This window comes from Pundamilia nyererei, unplaced genomic scaffold (genome assembly GCF_000239375.1).
Source record: "Pundamilia nyererei isolate P.nyererei 1_Seehausen unplaced genomic scaffold, PunNye1.0 scaffold00036, whole genome shotgun sequence".
NCBI classification, from domain to species: domain Eukaryota; kingdom Metazoa; phylum Chordata; class Actinopteri; order Cichliformes; family Cichlidae; genus Pundamilia; species Pundamilia nyererei.
In genome coordinates, this window is record NW_005187437.1 from 2,474,644 (window position 1) to 2,491,673 (window position 17,030).

The following is a 17,030-nucleotide window of genomic DNA, read 5'->3' on the forward strand; positions in this document are numbered from 1 at the left end:
ATGTATATGCAGTATGCACACCAGCTGACCAAGTAAACATACTGAAATGTTGTGGATTCAAAGAGAGAGTGGAACATTAGTGAGAGGGTAAAATAAGCTCTTTCCTGTGTGTCTCGAGTGACCTATATATGTTTTTATGGTAACGGCAGAAAAGCAGGGCTGAGCTTAATGTAAAATGCGGACTGTCTCCATGGCACTCCAGCTGCAATACACATTCATACACCAAGAAACCACACACACACAGAGAAACAACAGTGTTATAGATGAGAGAGGACTGAAGGATTTATAAATCAGAAAGGTCTCTGTCAAGAGAAACTAATACTGTCTGAGAAAGGTCAGCAAACATGAGGAGAAACATCATTAGTAAAATTCCTTAGAAGCAGTAGCAACTTTTTAAATGAAATAAACGAGCAAAAGAAAAAGGATGGTTGGAGAAGAAGAAAGAGTAACTAGAGAAGGAAATTAGGAAATGAAGATGAAAAGAAAACAAACAATGGAAAGCAAGTTACAGGGCAGAAAAATGAACGCATGCATAGACTGTTTGGAGGAAAAGGCTGAGTGGAGCTCTCCAAGCTTGTGGCTGGGGAAGACGGAGGGTTTGGACTGAAAGTTTCTTTTCCACAGCGTGACTCACCACACCGGCCTACACTGCTGCACACTTCTCTTGTTTCATTTAGCATGAATCTAACACCACATGGGGTTCTAATCTGTGTCGGGACAACACTTATGAATAATTTTAAAGTGTTTTGAAAAAAAGTCATCAAGTCTGACTGGGACTGACATCGCAAACTAGTGTTTTAAATAGAGCAGGCGGCACTGCGGAAAGGGTTTGGATTTTCTGCTAACAGACATTTTTTACTGGGTACCATTCTAACGTTTTAGCAGCTAAAATTCTATTTTTACAACACTGTAATGACTGAGAGTGAAGAATCTGTTTACAGTGAGAACCATGAGACCGCCAAGCAACCAGTAAACCAACAAACCAAAATCAGCATCACAATGCAAGCCTCAGATCACACCACAAACGCAAATGCAGTGCCTAAAAATGTATTCTTACAATCTTATATATTAACTTAAGCAAGTATTTCATTAGACAGTAGTACCTTGACGGTGGAGGAGGCGTAGAGCATGTCTTCCAGGCTGAAGTGACAGCAGCTGTTCAGGTTGTCTTTGCAGAAGTCTTGTATTAGCTGCAGGTTGTACAGTCGATCAGCCAGACTCATATTCTCCTTCAGGCAAACATCTGGGAGGGCAGAGAAATCCATCAGGTGTCACTGTGACGGAGTACGAATTTGATGATTGAAGTCGGTCTGGTTATAATGCAGACGTCAGTGTTTTCCTTTTTACTGTGCTGACAGTAATATTTAAGATCTGTGATGGAGCGCGTTCAGAACAATGCTGTGTCTCTTTTTTAGGAACTGCTGAGGCATTTAAAGCGTAAAGTTTTGAGAACGTCTGCCTGACCAATCAAAACACTCCACAGTAGGCATCAACTGGTGGTTGGACGTAAGGTAATTACATCACATTGCTGATGAAGTGTGTGTAATAGCTGACCAAACACACACAAACACACCCCCACACTACATACATCCACAGTCATTTATCCAAGCTGAAACAATCACAGGAACAAAAGATCAATCAGGAAACACTGTTCATTTAAACACGGTAAACAACGTTCCCCGATTGATTTTTGTTCCCCTCATTGTTGTCTGTGCGTTTGCATATTTGTCCTGATATTAACTCGGCTCTTTGGCAACACAATGTGATTATCTTGAGTCTATTTTGATGTTTGAGCTATTAAATAAACCATTAGCTCTTTCCCTCATAAAGACAACATTTTACGACCTCCCCCTGTACTCTCAATTATGAATTTTGACACCTCAATATGTACCAATAAGATGCATTTTGGGTTTAGTTGTTTGGTCAAATAAGCAATTAACTGCTGGTAGACACATTACTGTCATGTTGTACTTTATTATCAAGCCTCCTTTAACTGCAAATTCCACTGACCCACCCACGCTCCTCATGCTTGTTTCTTACCATCCAGTGGCAGCAGCTGAGGACAGTAAAAGTGCAGCAGTGCACCCAGGGCCGAGCCATCTGTGCTGTCTTTTAGCAGGTTGTCCACTGGGGGGATCCAAGGAACTGGCTGGGTCGAGGCCTGCTCCTTCCTGTAGCGAGCCTGCAGAATGTAAAGTACTATAAACCCAGGCCCTTGAGCAAAATTACCAAGCCTACACCTACAGCAGGTATTAAGCCAAATTCCTCCTGCTGTTTCTTACTGTTTCACTAATGACAGCAGCAAAATTAGGGAAGTATAATGGAGCTTTAAAGCAGCAACAAGCGCTGCAAGGCCTCATTGAATTCACTCATGTATTAAAGTAAGTGAACGGCTCTGGAGCCTTGTTGGAACTGAAAGGGAAAAAGAACTGGCACGAGAATGAAGAGAGCTGCATGACTGAAGTAAGTATCACTGATTATTATTCCAGATGTCATGACGTGACCTTAATTATTTTCTCCTTGTATTACAATGAGCTCTTGTTTATGTGGACCATCTTCATCTTCGTACGGATTGAGGAAGGAAAAACATTGAAATATTGCCATTTCCTTATCAATTTGATATGTATAGTAACTGTGGGAGCTTCTAGATTTCTAAAAGCCAATAATAATCAGTGATTTCCCAAGATTTTATAGTTCAAGCTTCCAGTTAGCAATACAAGGAAGCACGTTAGAGACACAAATAATGGCTATATTGACTTTTGTAAACTCAGGCTCATATACAGAACATGGTTAATGATGGACACTCAGATATTAACTGTCATTTACAGCCTAGTTTGTCTGCTTTAAATTAAGAAAAGCAATAATCACATGCATACAGCACTTGTAAATCAAAACAGGAGAAGAGAGAAAATATCTGGTTTATATCACAGTGACTGAGTGATGCACACATGACAAAACAATGGCGATCGGACAGAAAGAGCAATGAAAGACAGTCACTCTGGACACAGATGAAAGAGCAGCGCACTGATTAGTTCACTTACAGGCACAAGCTTCATGTACCACTTGGTTGGAGACTGCAGATGCACAGCAAAGGGAAAAGACAAACAACAACAAAGAAATACCTGTTAGTCAGATTAGTTAGTAATGGGATTAGTATTACAAGCAAAGACATGACAAACCTGCACTTTTTTCAAAGTGTACAAAAAGACTGTATACAGCAGGCTGTTACTGATTACACATATATTACGGTTGCTTTGGGTTACAGAGTTACCGTGTACTTTCCTCACATCAGCTTGGAGGCTCATTCTTTAAAGATACATGGAAACACTACACCACGACTATTTTCCACCAGCTGACAGTCGATGTGTTAAACCTCAAATGGAACTTTAGACTTAAGCATCAAATTCCCCTCAAAAAAGATCACATTGTATCCTGAAACATTTAACTGAAATTTTAATTGCTCACTTTTACCTCACGTTACCTCAGTGGAAAAAAATGTATTACTGTAACCAAACTGTCAGCTATCCAGTGTCACTGTAAGCTGATTCCAAAAAGGAGAGGATTGCCTCAGTTAACAGCTAATTCCCACGCTACGGAGAAGCATCAAAGACCTAAAATGTAAGTGCCACTCAAGAGGTCTGCGAGCCCTCGACTTCAAAGGCACGCAGTGACTCGTGAGAAGATACAGCTGCTTTGTTCTGAAACCCTCAAAAGTAAATATTAATGTCAGCCAGAGGAAAAATAAATATTAAAGACAGCAAAGAGGATGAAAGGATCAATAGTAGCTTTCGAAGATTCTTCTGATTTTATTGGTGCCACAGCTCTCTGAATGATAATTTGATTTGGCTTCTAACCTTCGATAATTCTACTTCCCCCTAAGCTCACTGAACCGGAACGATTCTCGACCTCAATAAAAGTATCATAAACCCTGCAGTCACATCACCTCTCCAGGCTGAGCGACATCAACAAAAACAACAACAGCAACAAAAAGCTGTACCCAATCCATGACCTCACAGAGTCAGTGCAGGCCAGCAGGCCAACTTCAACATTTGGCTGTCAGTTGGGGAACACAGCAAACACAGAGATCAGGATTTGATCACTTCTCAGGCTCTCATCAACATTCTGTCTCTTTTGGAAAAATTTACTCACAAATCACAAATGTTTGAACTTTTATTTTCTCATTTTAACCCGAGTGTAAGGTTGTGTTTATGAAGAACAAACACAATGACATTTTGCAGCAAGGTAACCAAAACTACTCCAAACCCTGCTGTCCCAGTTTGAGAACAAGACACAGGAAATGGATCCTGTCTGTATCTAATGATGATTTAACCTCCTAGGACCTGGCGTCCACATATGTGGACATCACAATTTGGGTTATTTAGACCAAAATACTCAATTTTGCTCTACAAGGGCCTGATATCCACTTACGAGGACATTATACTGCTACTGTTCTATCGAAATTTTAAACGAATATCCTCATATGTGGCTCTGATTTTTCATAAAAACAAAAATAAGGTAAAAAAAAAAATCTGGTAATTCTTTGTTTTTACATTCATTGGGCCCCAATCAGCTCAAATATCAAAGAGAAATTAAAAATGCATAACATTAAATAGTTCGGATCTTAGGCGGTTAAGGCTGGTTAGAGAGTAAAATCTCCACCAATCAAACCCCTGGGGAGAGGTACAGTAATGCCCTCTTTTATCATCTTACAGCAAAGCACACACATGCAAGCACCCTTTATTTCTGTATTTATACACACACACACCCCACCCAAATTCACCCCAGTCATTCCCCTACTCTCTCTCTCTGTGTTACTAGCAAAGTTCATCCTCTCATACAGAGGATGATGTCCGGTTGAGCTGCAGCTCAGCTTTGGCAACTTTAAAGGATTAGTCCTTCCTTCTCTGTCCGGACGTGCCTTTGCAGCTCCCTCCTCTTATTCTCCACCCACCATCACCTCTGAACATAATGCAGTAGGTTGAAATAAAAACACCGTTGCCCTGGTGAGCGTCAGTCTGTGTCTCTCTATGCCTGACTGAGACAGAGGCTGTGTGCGTGACTCACACTGCAGTAATACTGCAAAGACTAAAGGGGGGGAAGTATTTGGAGGTGGGGAGTGATGGAGAGAATAGATGAATGTGCTAGACATAGACACCCAAAAAAATAGTAGCTATAAATTTTGCATGTAATTGTATTTTTTTCCCTTTTGCTCTTCTGGGTGTTTGTAACTCTTACTTAAAAATAAAAAATAATAAAGAAGTAAACAAACAAACACAAAAAACCCAAACACTTTTTTAGGCTGAAGGCTGCAAGTGAGAAATACATAGTGCTAAAATGCTCTAACTTTGTGAGTCTTTGACAATCAAAGAAACATGTTTGTATAGATAAAAGAAAAAAGAGGATGAAGAGAGCTTCATACATGGCTTCATCTGCATTTCATGAAATACTAAGAGGCAGAAAGAAATGGCCGGAATGACAAAGTGAGCTTAAACCTATTCCATCAAGTCTCCTGCTGGCTCAAATTTCACATCTACTACAATGCAGTTCAATTCAATTCAATTAGTTTTATTTATAAAACTGAATCACAACAACACCAAGACATTTTATATTGTAAGGTGAAGACCGTACAATAATAGAGAAAACCCAAACAACCAAATCACTTGGTGACAGTGAGAATGAAAAACTGCCCTTTAACAGGAAGAAACCTCGGGCAGAACCAGGCTCAGAGAGGAGCAGCCATCTGCTGTTACTGGTTGGGCCTGATGTGGGGAAGACAGGACATAAGACATGCTATGGAAGAGAGCCAAAGATTAACAATAACTAACAATTAAACACAGAGATGTGTATAACTTTATAGAGAGTGAAAAACAGGAGGGGAAGAAGAACCACAGCCTATTGTGGCATAACTAACAGATGATTCAGGGCCACCTGATCCAGCCCTAAATATATGCTTGTTGTAAGCATAATCCTAAAAGAATCAAAGGTGTCTGACTCCAGAATCCCAACTGGGAGGGCCTTCCTCCCATTCTAATTTTAAATACCCTAGGAACAACAAGTAAGCCAGCACTCAGACAGCAAGTGACTTTGGGCACTATGAGAGATTATGGGAGAAATATGCTCTCTGATACAAGTCCATCAGTACGCTTGCTGCAGTTTCCAGTATTTATCTTTCTCATATCCATATAATAAGTGAAACTTTAACCATAGAAAAACTCTTTTTAAGAAGTTAAATGCAAACATAATGACTGATAAATGTGGACTTCAATTCATCCAAAGGTGTAAAACGGCAGCATCCAATGACTGTGACTTTCTGCGGTGGTTGGACAATGTCATAAGCAGCCATAAGCAAACACAAACACGCAACAATCTGCCAAAGCCGCCCAGAGGTGACAAATGATGTTACCAAAAAGCCAGCTCTCCAGCTCGGGGGCCAAACATGTGATGACACTCACATTGACAGAGCAAGTTAAAGCTATTGCGCTTTAAAAAGGGATTTTCTCATATAATAAGCATGACAAAAATCCGATGATGAAATGATGATGTGATGGCACTTTTTCCTTCAACTTCACCAATTAAAGTGTGTGTCATCCTGTGTGTTTGTGGGGGGCTAGCTGAGGCATGCAGTGCTGTGTCTGCATACTGACTGGTCAGATCAGGATCAAACACTGTGGAAGTTTTCCCGAGCCCTGGGACTGGGACAGAAAATGCACACACACACTAAAACACATTGGACAGGGTTACAATTTTTACCCTTAGGTGAACTTTCTCACTCTCTAAACATCTCTAGGAAAAAGCATCACTGACAGTGTTAGTGCATGGAGTTTTTGCCTGATTTAACTCGGGTAGAAAGGCAGTTTGAAAAACCTGGAAGCCCAGAGGAACAAGGGTCAAGAAAGGTTATTGGGTGGGATGATAGAGAGAGTCTGGAGAGGGAGGAATGGAGTAACTAAAAAGAAAGAAAAGAACAAACTGCTGATAAATGTCAGCTGAAGTTTATAAATTTTTTTTATGGTTATTAAGGATGAGTTAACTTTCAGGGGTCAGCGGTACCCTCCGCATCATTAAAAAACTCACAGCAGGGTGACTTCATAGTAAAAAAAGTAAAAATAATGAATGATCTGGAGTCGAGAAACAGGCGCACAGCATGAAGGATAAGGATAAAGGTGAATACACAGATGACATCATGCATCTCCTCCTCCTCTCCCCCCTCCTCTGTTATCATTCTGCTTTGTCAGGTTGACAGAAAGTGGCTGCCATACCAACTTTGCCCCTTGCTGCTGCACCATAATATTAAATGTAGCTTGACTGTTAGCACACAATGAAGTCATAACAACAGTAAATCCACACACGCACAGATGTTTCATCTGAAAAATATATCAGGATTTTATTGCTATTGTTATATGAGTTTCCACAATAATAAAGTCATAAATGACAAAGATGTGATTCCGGAAATCGGGAGTATTTGCTGCGCCCCCTGCTATTACTGGAGCCCAACTTATTCCTCCTTCTCAAATAACCTCTGTGGCAAAGAAAGCTAGGCAAAAATATAAGATTTAGGGCAGACTGGAATGTAGGCCATTTCTTTTTGTGCATACTTGATTCGTACAGCTGCTTCATAGGAAAACCCCCGGTTGCTTTAAATCTGATAACACTGTGGCAGTTAACTGAATTAGCCCGAAATGCTAGTAATGCTTGATAAAACAATAGATAAGCAACATCATTACCACAAACTCTTACATCCATATTAACACTATTATATATAATGGACAGACAGTCCTTATGCAGACCCACATAATTTGTGTATCATTTAAAATACAAAGATAAAGGTGACAAAATTAATATTACCTATTGACATATTATATCTTAACGTAATATGGCATGCCATCAACTATATGACACCAGTATAAATAAAACTTCAGATATTTGTTTATCTCTGGCTCTCCTGTCCTGTCACCCTCCCCTCACCACCCCTCCCTGAGCCTGCTTCTGTTGGAGGTTTCTTCCTGTTAAAAGGGAGTTTTTCCTTCCCACTGTCGCCAAAGTGCTTGCTCATAGGCGGTTGTCTGATTATTGGGGTTTTCTCTCTACTACTCATTACTTGAAGTGACTGTTCTTGTGATTTGGAGCTATACACATAAAATTGAATTGAATTAATGAAATAATTTACATTTCCATATATATATTTAATAGTATTGATGACTAAACAGCACACAAGGTGATGCATATCAGTGGCAAAATGCAGTCAATAAAGCCTATTCTGTCTCACATTATTTGTTAAATAGTACATCACATATGTTATTTACTCTCAGTACTAAGTAGTCCTGTTGTAGGTATACTGTATCTGTGAACATATGGACTGGTATAGACCTGCTTAAGAGATTTATGAGGTATTTGAATTTAAAGAAGGACTTTATGAGATTTCAGTTAATTCATTTCCACCCACGAGAGGCATTATTCAGTGAATCACTAAATTATTTACTGCAAATGCAGTGTCAAACTACAGAATCCAGCATGGATTACTTAAATACAATAAACAGACACACACACAGGCCACACCAGCCTGTCTCATTGCATTCTAAATTACTGCTGATAGTAGAGTCGGTTATATAACTGGTTTGGACTGTGGGCTGGACCATGAACTTGGGTCACCCCTGATTACCTCATTAGACTGCAGAGGGCTGATGTTCTGGTTAAGACAAAGATGAAGTGATTGAAGCATGCAGAGTTGTCAGAGCAGATAAACTCATTATGGTGTTGAAGAAGTAACCTGGTCTTATCTCTTCCTCTCTCTGTGTGATTTAATTAAGACAGATTGAGCGTAATCTAAAGCTCAGACATCTGTGAGTCAGATTTTCTTTGATGGCATCAGGATTTTAACAGCTTAACTTCTGTCCAGGAAGCTGTTCACAGACATAAAGTGACATAGAGGTCTGGGACAAATATCTGTCAGTCAAAAGGCGAATGTGGCGATAATTCTATTAAGCAGAGCCAAGAGTTTTACTTTGCTTCTGTTTACTGTCCAACAAACATTTGTGTTTTTATGCCTAGTTTGTGAAGGACTAAAGATGAGAAATTGAAGGGGAAAAAAATCACCTACCCGAGGACTCCCAGCAGGCTCGGTGCCCTGCGTTTCCTTCTTCCTTTGCTCCTGCGCCACAGTCTCTTTCAGGTATTCATTTACCTGAAAGAGAGAGCACAAACAAGTTTAAAATGACCCGAGCCACAAAAGCATCAAGAAGCAAATGATAAGGAGCAGTGTATGACTCAAAGTTTAAGTTAGTCTCCATAGTTTATTTTCAAATTGGTAACCTTAATACTGAAATTTTCGTTTCCACATTATTGTCCTGCCAGTAATTAAAGTAACATATATAAAATATTCAAAAACAGTGACACCATGGTCATCTTTTTATTTCTTATTAAGAGCTGATTCAAAGGAAAAAGCAGTCCTGGTCCATTTTTGTGACTTTGTTCTGATTTCTACCAATGACTGTAGAAAACAGTCATTTCTACAGTCATTGATTTCTACAGTAAACCACAACACCAGTCTGTGGATTATACACATTTTACATTAAATTTACTTTATTAACAATGCATTTAAGTGGAGCTGAATTGATTTTATTTAAATCTAGCATCTAGCATGAGTTAAAAATGAGAAATCAGTAAAACACAAGTGGAACCCAACAGAGAGCCATATGTCAGATCAGTGGGACACCAAGACCACACCTCCTGTTTGCTGTTGTAAGTGTGTGCATGTGCGTGTATAGCTGAAAGCTGACAGCAGCTCCTTGTCTCTATTAGAGGAATGCAAACAGACTGTTGTAGATTCTGTAGTACTGTATGGAGGAGCAGCCATATGCGTCTGCAGATGATGACCACAACCACTTGCACGCTTAGAAAGTCTGATTTGCTGTGATAGTGTAAGTAACACTTTTGTAGGGCATGTTTCATAGGTCATATATAGCCTGATGTAACATGGTTTAAGCCTATATATTAAATGTGAGTTTGCGGATATAAGAATGTTTTGTGCCTGAACCAACACACAGACTGAACACTGACTTATCTCCTGCAGATGTGACTGTAAAAAATGTGTTTATTGTGACACAATAGAGCTAAATTTAGTGAATTTTCTATAGGTATCAGGATAATAAACAATAACAGGATAATAACAAATAACAAACACATTTTGCTTTTCCAACATCAGCTCTACAAATTCTGTTTATTTCTTCATTTCTATTTGTCTTTTTTGAGTTAATACATTATATGTAGTACACAGTATGACAATATCTAAGGCAGGAGAAAAAAAAAAAGGGGGGGGGGGAATAGAGTGCAAATAGACATGCATAATGTATCGCTAACTGCCTCACCTGTAAGGCAGAACAAACATACAACACCTGGAACACAAAAATTAGAAAATTCAAAAATACATAAATCAGAAATCTTCTTGTGGGGGTGTGTTTGTCTTTGTCATAAGCTACAACAACCCCTCCCAGGAGAACTGGGCCAGCCGCAGCCTCCAAGAGTACTGAAGACTCGAGGCCACACATCTCAGCAATATCTGCCTGCCCATCCTAGCAGGAGAAGTGGGAGGCCCTAAATAGAATACCCACGGCCAAGGGGTGGGAGTCTCAAAGGACCAGAGACGACGGGCAGCTCACCCCGCTAGAGGCTGCCCTAGAGGCTGTGAGCTAAGATCAGGGTCCCAGGGCTCCAGGGGCCACACCAGAGCATCCAGCCACGCGCCCCAGAACCAACAAGTACCCCCAGCGGGGGGTAGCAGCGCCCAGCGAGGAGCGGTGGGGAGGTGAAGTCTTAGGGTTCACCTGCAGACTGAGTCACAACAGTGTGCAGGTATTTTTTTTCTCATTTGTAGTGAATCTACCTGTATGCATCATATGGCAGAACCTCAGGGCATGAAGGCAACATGGTGTATCTAGATCAGATTTCATGGTATTTAGGTCAGTGTTTTCGCTGGACTTCACTGTGCAATGTGAATTTCAGAGGTCAAGCTTCATGAAACCGACGTTGGTGAAACGCCCCTGTGTGAGACTTTTGAAAGAGCTCCTTAAAAAGACATTGAACACAATGAAAGGGGACACTTATGAAATGGCAAAATCTCAAAGGGCATTACTTTTGATCAGTCCTTGATGTTACAAAATATTATTTGCTCTTTAGAAAAAAGATTTTTATAGAGGTTCGCCTGTGAGGAGGACAAATTGACCTGTGCTGCACAGCTGAGAGATGACTGATGAGAAACGTTGTTTTGATGTCAGAATGACCTATGCTTCTGCAGGTTTGGATTTCTTGTGACAAAACAAAATGTTTAATCATACGTCGACTCATGGGATGGCTTACAGAAAGCAATACAACAACACCTGTAATCTTAAGACACTAGTCTTGTGGCCCAAACACTTTTTTTGCCAAGTACAAAATACCAGGCACAAACACAGTCATTTCTATCTCTCTATAACATGTCCTAAGAAAACATCGTGTACCATAACTGACCTTGTTGATCCAGGTGGTCACTGCATCCTCAGTGTCATAAGGTGTTTCCACCTCAGGGTAGCAGGATGGATATTGGCAAATGCAGGCCATCACCTTCTCCACGCTCACAGCCTCCACTGTGTATGCCATCATCAGAGTGTCAATCATTGCCAGATGGGCGCTCTGAAAGGGAAAACAGTAACACGATTAAAGGCTGAAAATTAAAATCTCCCAGCTAGCTCACTGTAGTAAAAGAAAAGCAGTCCATCTTGTTTCTTTGCCATAAAATAACAAAACAGTCCTTGTATTATTTGATCATATGCTTTAAGTAGCGAGCAAAGGGAATGAAAAAGCCGTCATTAGTTTCTTCAGTACTGTACAACTGAAACTTTTTCTGAGGTTAAATTTCCCCATGTGGCTGTTGCCCTGGAAACAAATGTGTCCAAGACCCAGTTTGCTCACAGTGGCTGCTGGGCTGTGATGGGCCTGAAGAAAACTTCTTCCTGACAACACTACTGGCATCCGTTCTCTGTTGATTGGCTCATGGTTATTGCTGAAAGCAGGGTGTGTGCTTTTAATTAGATAAAGCCATGCTTGGTGACAGCTTGTGTTATCAGACTGTTATCTTGTGAAGAAAAAACCCACCATACTCTGTACTCTATCGCTTGGCTGCATTTTGGCATATCTACTTTTTCGCTTATTCGGTTCTGTATTATAACAAAAACAAATAAGAATTATAAAAGAAACAATGACTATAACAAGGTGTTAAGTAGCAGCCTGTTCTATTTGGAAACATGCAAATATACACAATAATGTAACGTGCAATGTTAATGTTAAGAGTGGGTTTCAAGTAGTTCTCTTATACATCATCTTGACATCATCTCATCTGCTGACTCTTAGCATTTCCGCTCAGCCACCTCCAGCTCAGCCTCCTGTCTTTTTCTTAGTGGTACTGTCTCCAAGCATCATAGCAGGGCTCACTACCTTCTTGTAAACTTTCCCTTTCACTCTTGTTGCTATCCTTCTGTCACAAATCACCCCTGACACTTGTCTCCATCCACTTCAGCCTGTCTGCACTCTTTTCTTTTCCTCTCAGGGCACCATCCTTTGCTCTCAGCGGTTGACCCCAGGTATTTAAACTCCTCTACCTTCACTACCCCTGCTCCTTACAGCTTCCTTGTTACACTGGCTCCTTCTCATCACAAACAAATAGGGGCTATGTAACCTGATGTAATCCCACTCCCAACTTGAATCCATTTGTCACTGCTACTGCACACCTCACCACTGCCTTACTGTCCTCATACAGTATCATAATTCCTATCTTCCTAATTCCTATCATATGCTTTCTCTAGATCCACAAAGACGCAGTGCCACTCCTTCAGATCTGCTCACTATCCTTTTCCATCAACACTCTCAAAGCAACCCTCCCATCTACCGCTGCTCACTGATCGGTAGTTCACTTCTTAATCTAGCTTCAACAAATTTTTCCCACAGCTTCATGTTATGGCTCATTGACTTTATCCCTCTGTTGTTACCAAACATCACCTAGTTCTTGAAAACATGTACCAGTACACTTCTTCTTTATCCCTCAGCCATCCTCTCACTTCCCAAGATTTTGTTAAGCAAAAAAATCTGCTGCCCGCACATCTGCATACCTCCACGGGTATGTCATCTGGACCAACTGTGTTTCCACTCTTCATCCTCTTCACAGCTGCTCTCACTTCCTCCTTACTAATCCTCTGGACTTCCCGAGTCACCAACTTTCCCCAATCCATCCTCCTCTCTCTCATTTTCTTCATTCACAAGCTCCTCAAAATACTTCCTCCATCTTCTAAACACACGCTCTATATTCATCAGCAGACTTCCATCTCTTAACCTCCCTCACCTGCTGCACATCCTTTCAAGCCTGAGCTCTCTGCATAGCCAGACTGCACAACAGAAAGTATTTACAATAATTTGAGACTATACTTGAGAACTACAATAGCTAAAGCCTTTGCTTACTACAATGTTTTGTTTTTATGATGTTAGCAAACATCTGCATCAATGACCAGTCTGTTTTCTTTCATCATGACTAAAAAATATTAATTTGATTGGTTCTTCTATATTTTTATGTCCACTTTTCTAGTTTCTTTTTGAACAACGCACCATTAGTCATGCTCATTAACCATATCAAGTCAAAGCCAGAAAAAATGCATAATTTGTAGTAGAGCAGGGCGATATGACCAAAAATATTTATCACGACATTTGAAAATTTGCGATAACGATATAACTGACAAAACACTTTACAACTCCACAACTTTGTTAGTGCTGTTTTTTATGTGCATTAAAGTTATGTAAAAATTTAACAGTGCAAATGCAAATTCCTCGCTGACAGTTTAACCAAAAGGCATTTCCAGTGGAAATTGGCCAACATATCCTCAGCATAACCATGTATAATATCCACAAAACTTAAAAAGAGGTTATACATACACAATACGGTAATATTATGTTGACGCACAGTACGTATCACTCTGCGAGGCTCCTGCCTACGATAGCCGTAATGCTCCGACAATCCATCAAGCGGTGCGGGATCGTAGCTTAGCAAAGTCGTACTAAAACATTTGACAGATTTTCGAGCGCCGTGTACCGCAGAAAATTGTTTCGAGGTCAGTAAACGTTTTTCAAAAAACACGGTAATAACGACGGCCCGCTAGCATGCTCTACCAAAAATAGTGCTTTGTTGTGTATCTGACGGACGAAAGCCAAACCAGTTCCACACCACTAAAGTTGCAGCATTTTTACAAACCAATTCTGGTTCATCTGTTTCATTCAACGATCCGCTTTCGCCCTTCTCATTCTCCGTCGCCGCCATGCTTTTTCCGTCATGTGCGTATGAAAACAAAGGCACTGCGCATGCGCGTTTTACCCATATTCTATCGTGATATTTCCTTTTCTTATCGTTGCCCAGCATTATACCGGTATTACCGTGAAAGGTATGATATGGCCCAGCCCTAATTTGTATGATGACATTACTTCTCAAGGACAAAGCAAGGGAATCCTATTCTCTCACGTTTGCAAACTGAGCATATTTTATTGTATCTTTGCATGCACAGAAATGATATGATCTATGATCTTCTATGATTTTCTACTTTGCAAATGACATTTTTTCTTCAGTTCCTGCCTTTAAATCACTCAGTTAGTGAGTGATACCACGTGTGTCCTCCACACACAAAAGGAATCAAACTGCTTTCCATGAGCTAGCCAAGTTAATCAGGCTGAAACTTTGAATGTCCTTGTGAAGATTCACAATTATGCAGTCGACCAAAGTTAGACAAAAAGAGCCAACGTTACGAAAGGTATTTCTGGAGAAAGATATTCGTGAGCCATTTATAAGGTGAAAGAGGGCAGAGTAGTAAGAGTCCACATTTACTTATTTACGTGGAGTAAAAAGGCTGACTCGGTCAACAAAGGTTGGTAACTTGTACTAAAAATGACCTGCTAAGACAGCCAGAACCCCCACACAGTCCAAATGTAAGTGACGATAAATGAGACACAAATGTATTATTTGTATCTCTGAAATGAATTTTCTATCTGCCGTCTCATTATTCCAATGCCTAATTTCCACTATCTGGCAACCAGGCGGCAAAGCAAACCCATTTAATAGTACACTGCCGAGATGCTTCCAGTTGGCCTTCATTTAGCTTGTCCAAACAGTGTCCCAAAGACATACAAACAACAGAAAGTGTGCGCACACATATCCATAATCTGCCCTTTATTTCCACAACAAAATGAACAACTCCAGGCAACATCAATTTTAAAGGCCAAGGGAGCAGCGTAAATCCTCTGAGGGCTCCTTTTCTCTCTCACATCTCCTCCCCCTCTGCCGAGTAATGTGAGAATATCGATTTGGATCGGCTGCGGTCTGACGAGATAAAATGACAACAGTGAGAGTAAGTGTTGTTTACTCGACCGCAGACCTGAAGCCTCTAATTGGACTGAATGAAAACACACTACTGTGTGGGTGAAAGAGGTTAGCGTAGGACTGCGCGTTCATTCGGCTGTTAGTGGAACTGGAATCAAGCATACTTTAGAAAATGACACCTTCTGTCTGCGCTTAAATGTGAAAAAATGCAGTTTTGATTATTTGTGTAAACATTCGTGACATGAGAACTGAAGATGCCGACTTTTGTGTTGTGTTGCCGTGGAGATGGTTGACCCAATACTGAGACTGTAAAGGACGATGCTGAAGTAGGAGAACGGCTTACGTGAGCTCAGATGAGTCAGTAAGCATTCAGTTATTTTCACCTAAATCCCTAAACAACGTGTTTGAAGTATTATTAATAAAAAGCTTAAAATAAAAAGCTTTAGTACTGTGAATTGCATGAAATCAAGTGGGAAACTGTCAAGAGTTAGGAAGCGAAACAAAAGCACACTGTCAGAGCAACATTTCACAGTATTTGTGCTACACTAAACTTCCCCACTTTGAAAGGATTCGATTATTAGCTTCTGTGTTTCCATGTTCCAAAAAACAAAAACAAAAAAACAAATGTAACTGTCTTGTTATATTTGAATAAAGCTGAAAATGCCTCTTTAAAGGTCCAAGCTTTCATCGAGCTAAATGCATGCTTGGGGTGTTCCACTTCTTCGGGAGAGTCGCTGCTCCGTGTAACGGTCAAACAAATGGACTGTGAAGGATCAGCTGACCATGTGTGAATGTCAAATGAAATTTAGGAGACGAGAGAAAGCCTTTGGTGACTGGATGGATGCAAAGGAAAGAGTAAAGAAAGAGGAGAAGAGGCAGATAGGTTGCTGCCAGAGGAAAGGGTCAGCCTTCCTCATTAACTGCAGACCTCCCTGTTGTTTAAAGTAAGGCTTGTTTCCTCTGTTTTATCCCGTGATGTCATGTTTCCTAACCTTTTGGTTTGTGGAGCACATATGCTTCCCCTCAACGATCCTCTACCTCATATTCATGCATCTGCACATATTAAACCTTGCAGCAGCTCTGGCTAGAAGTAGCTCCACTGGGGTATTCAGAGATCAAATGTCCTGCTGGAGGGGGAAATGTCACTTATCCATGCCCTTTGATGGAGACTTTTTAATCATAAGGCTGCTTCTCTGTCCCTTAATTCAATTTATCCCCAAGATATCACTTTTATCTCATGGCGATTACAAAAACTGTACAAATAGTTAAATGCTAAGTCATTCTGATTTAATGAATAAACAGGTTACAGACACAAACACACATACACACACACTATTTTGCTTTCTCATCTAAGCTGATTGTGTCTATAAATCTTGTTTAGATTTCTCAGGAGGTGAGAAGATGCTGCTTCACGGTCAATATCCTGTTTTTATTGTGCTGCTGTATTGCTGGCTTTCTGTATTTCCACCCGGGAAAACACAAAGAAGGCAAACACGGCTCATCCTTAATATGGCTTCATGGTTGAAAAAAAAAAAAGAAGAAGGGGGGAAAATAGCAAAGATGGAAATCCACCACAGAAGCCTGATTTAACACAGCACAAAAGAATTGCAAATATGAACCGCAGTGACCTACAAAAGACAGCGCGTGT

The 17,030-nt window shown here is 40.4% G+C and overlaps 1 protein-coding gene across 4 annotated transcripts in view; it reads right to left on the reverse strand.

The window, feature by feature from the left end:
- Positions 1-17,030, reverse strand: part of camsap2a (calmodulin regulated spectrin-associated protein family, member 2a) — a 43,167-nt gene that overhangs the window by 14,435 nt on the left and 11,702 nt on the right. For 2 of the 4 annotated variants that reach the window (XM_005730309.2, XM_013910152.1), the window contains exons 3-7: positions 11,503-11,664; positions 9,098-9,181; positions 3,042-3,074; positions 2,041-2,182; positions 1,104-1,243 (exon numbers count right to left, since the gene is read on the reverse strand). In XM_005730309.2, the coding sequence (XP_005730366.1) occupies positions 1,104-1,243; positions 2,041-2,182; positions 3,042-3,074; positions 9,098-9,181; positions 11,503-11,664 (561 nt within the window). The remainder of the gene's footprint in view (positions 1-1,103; positions 1,244-2,040; positions 2,183-3,041; positions 3,075-9,097; positions 9,182-11,502; positions 11,665-17,030) is intronic. The other 2 variants (XM_005730310.2, XM_013910153.1) reach the window with 1 other exon arrangement.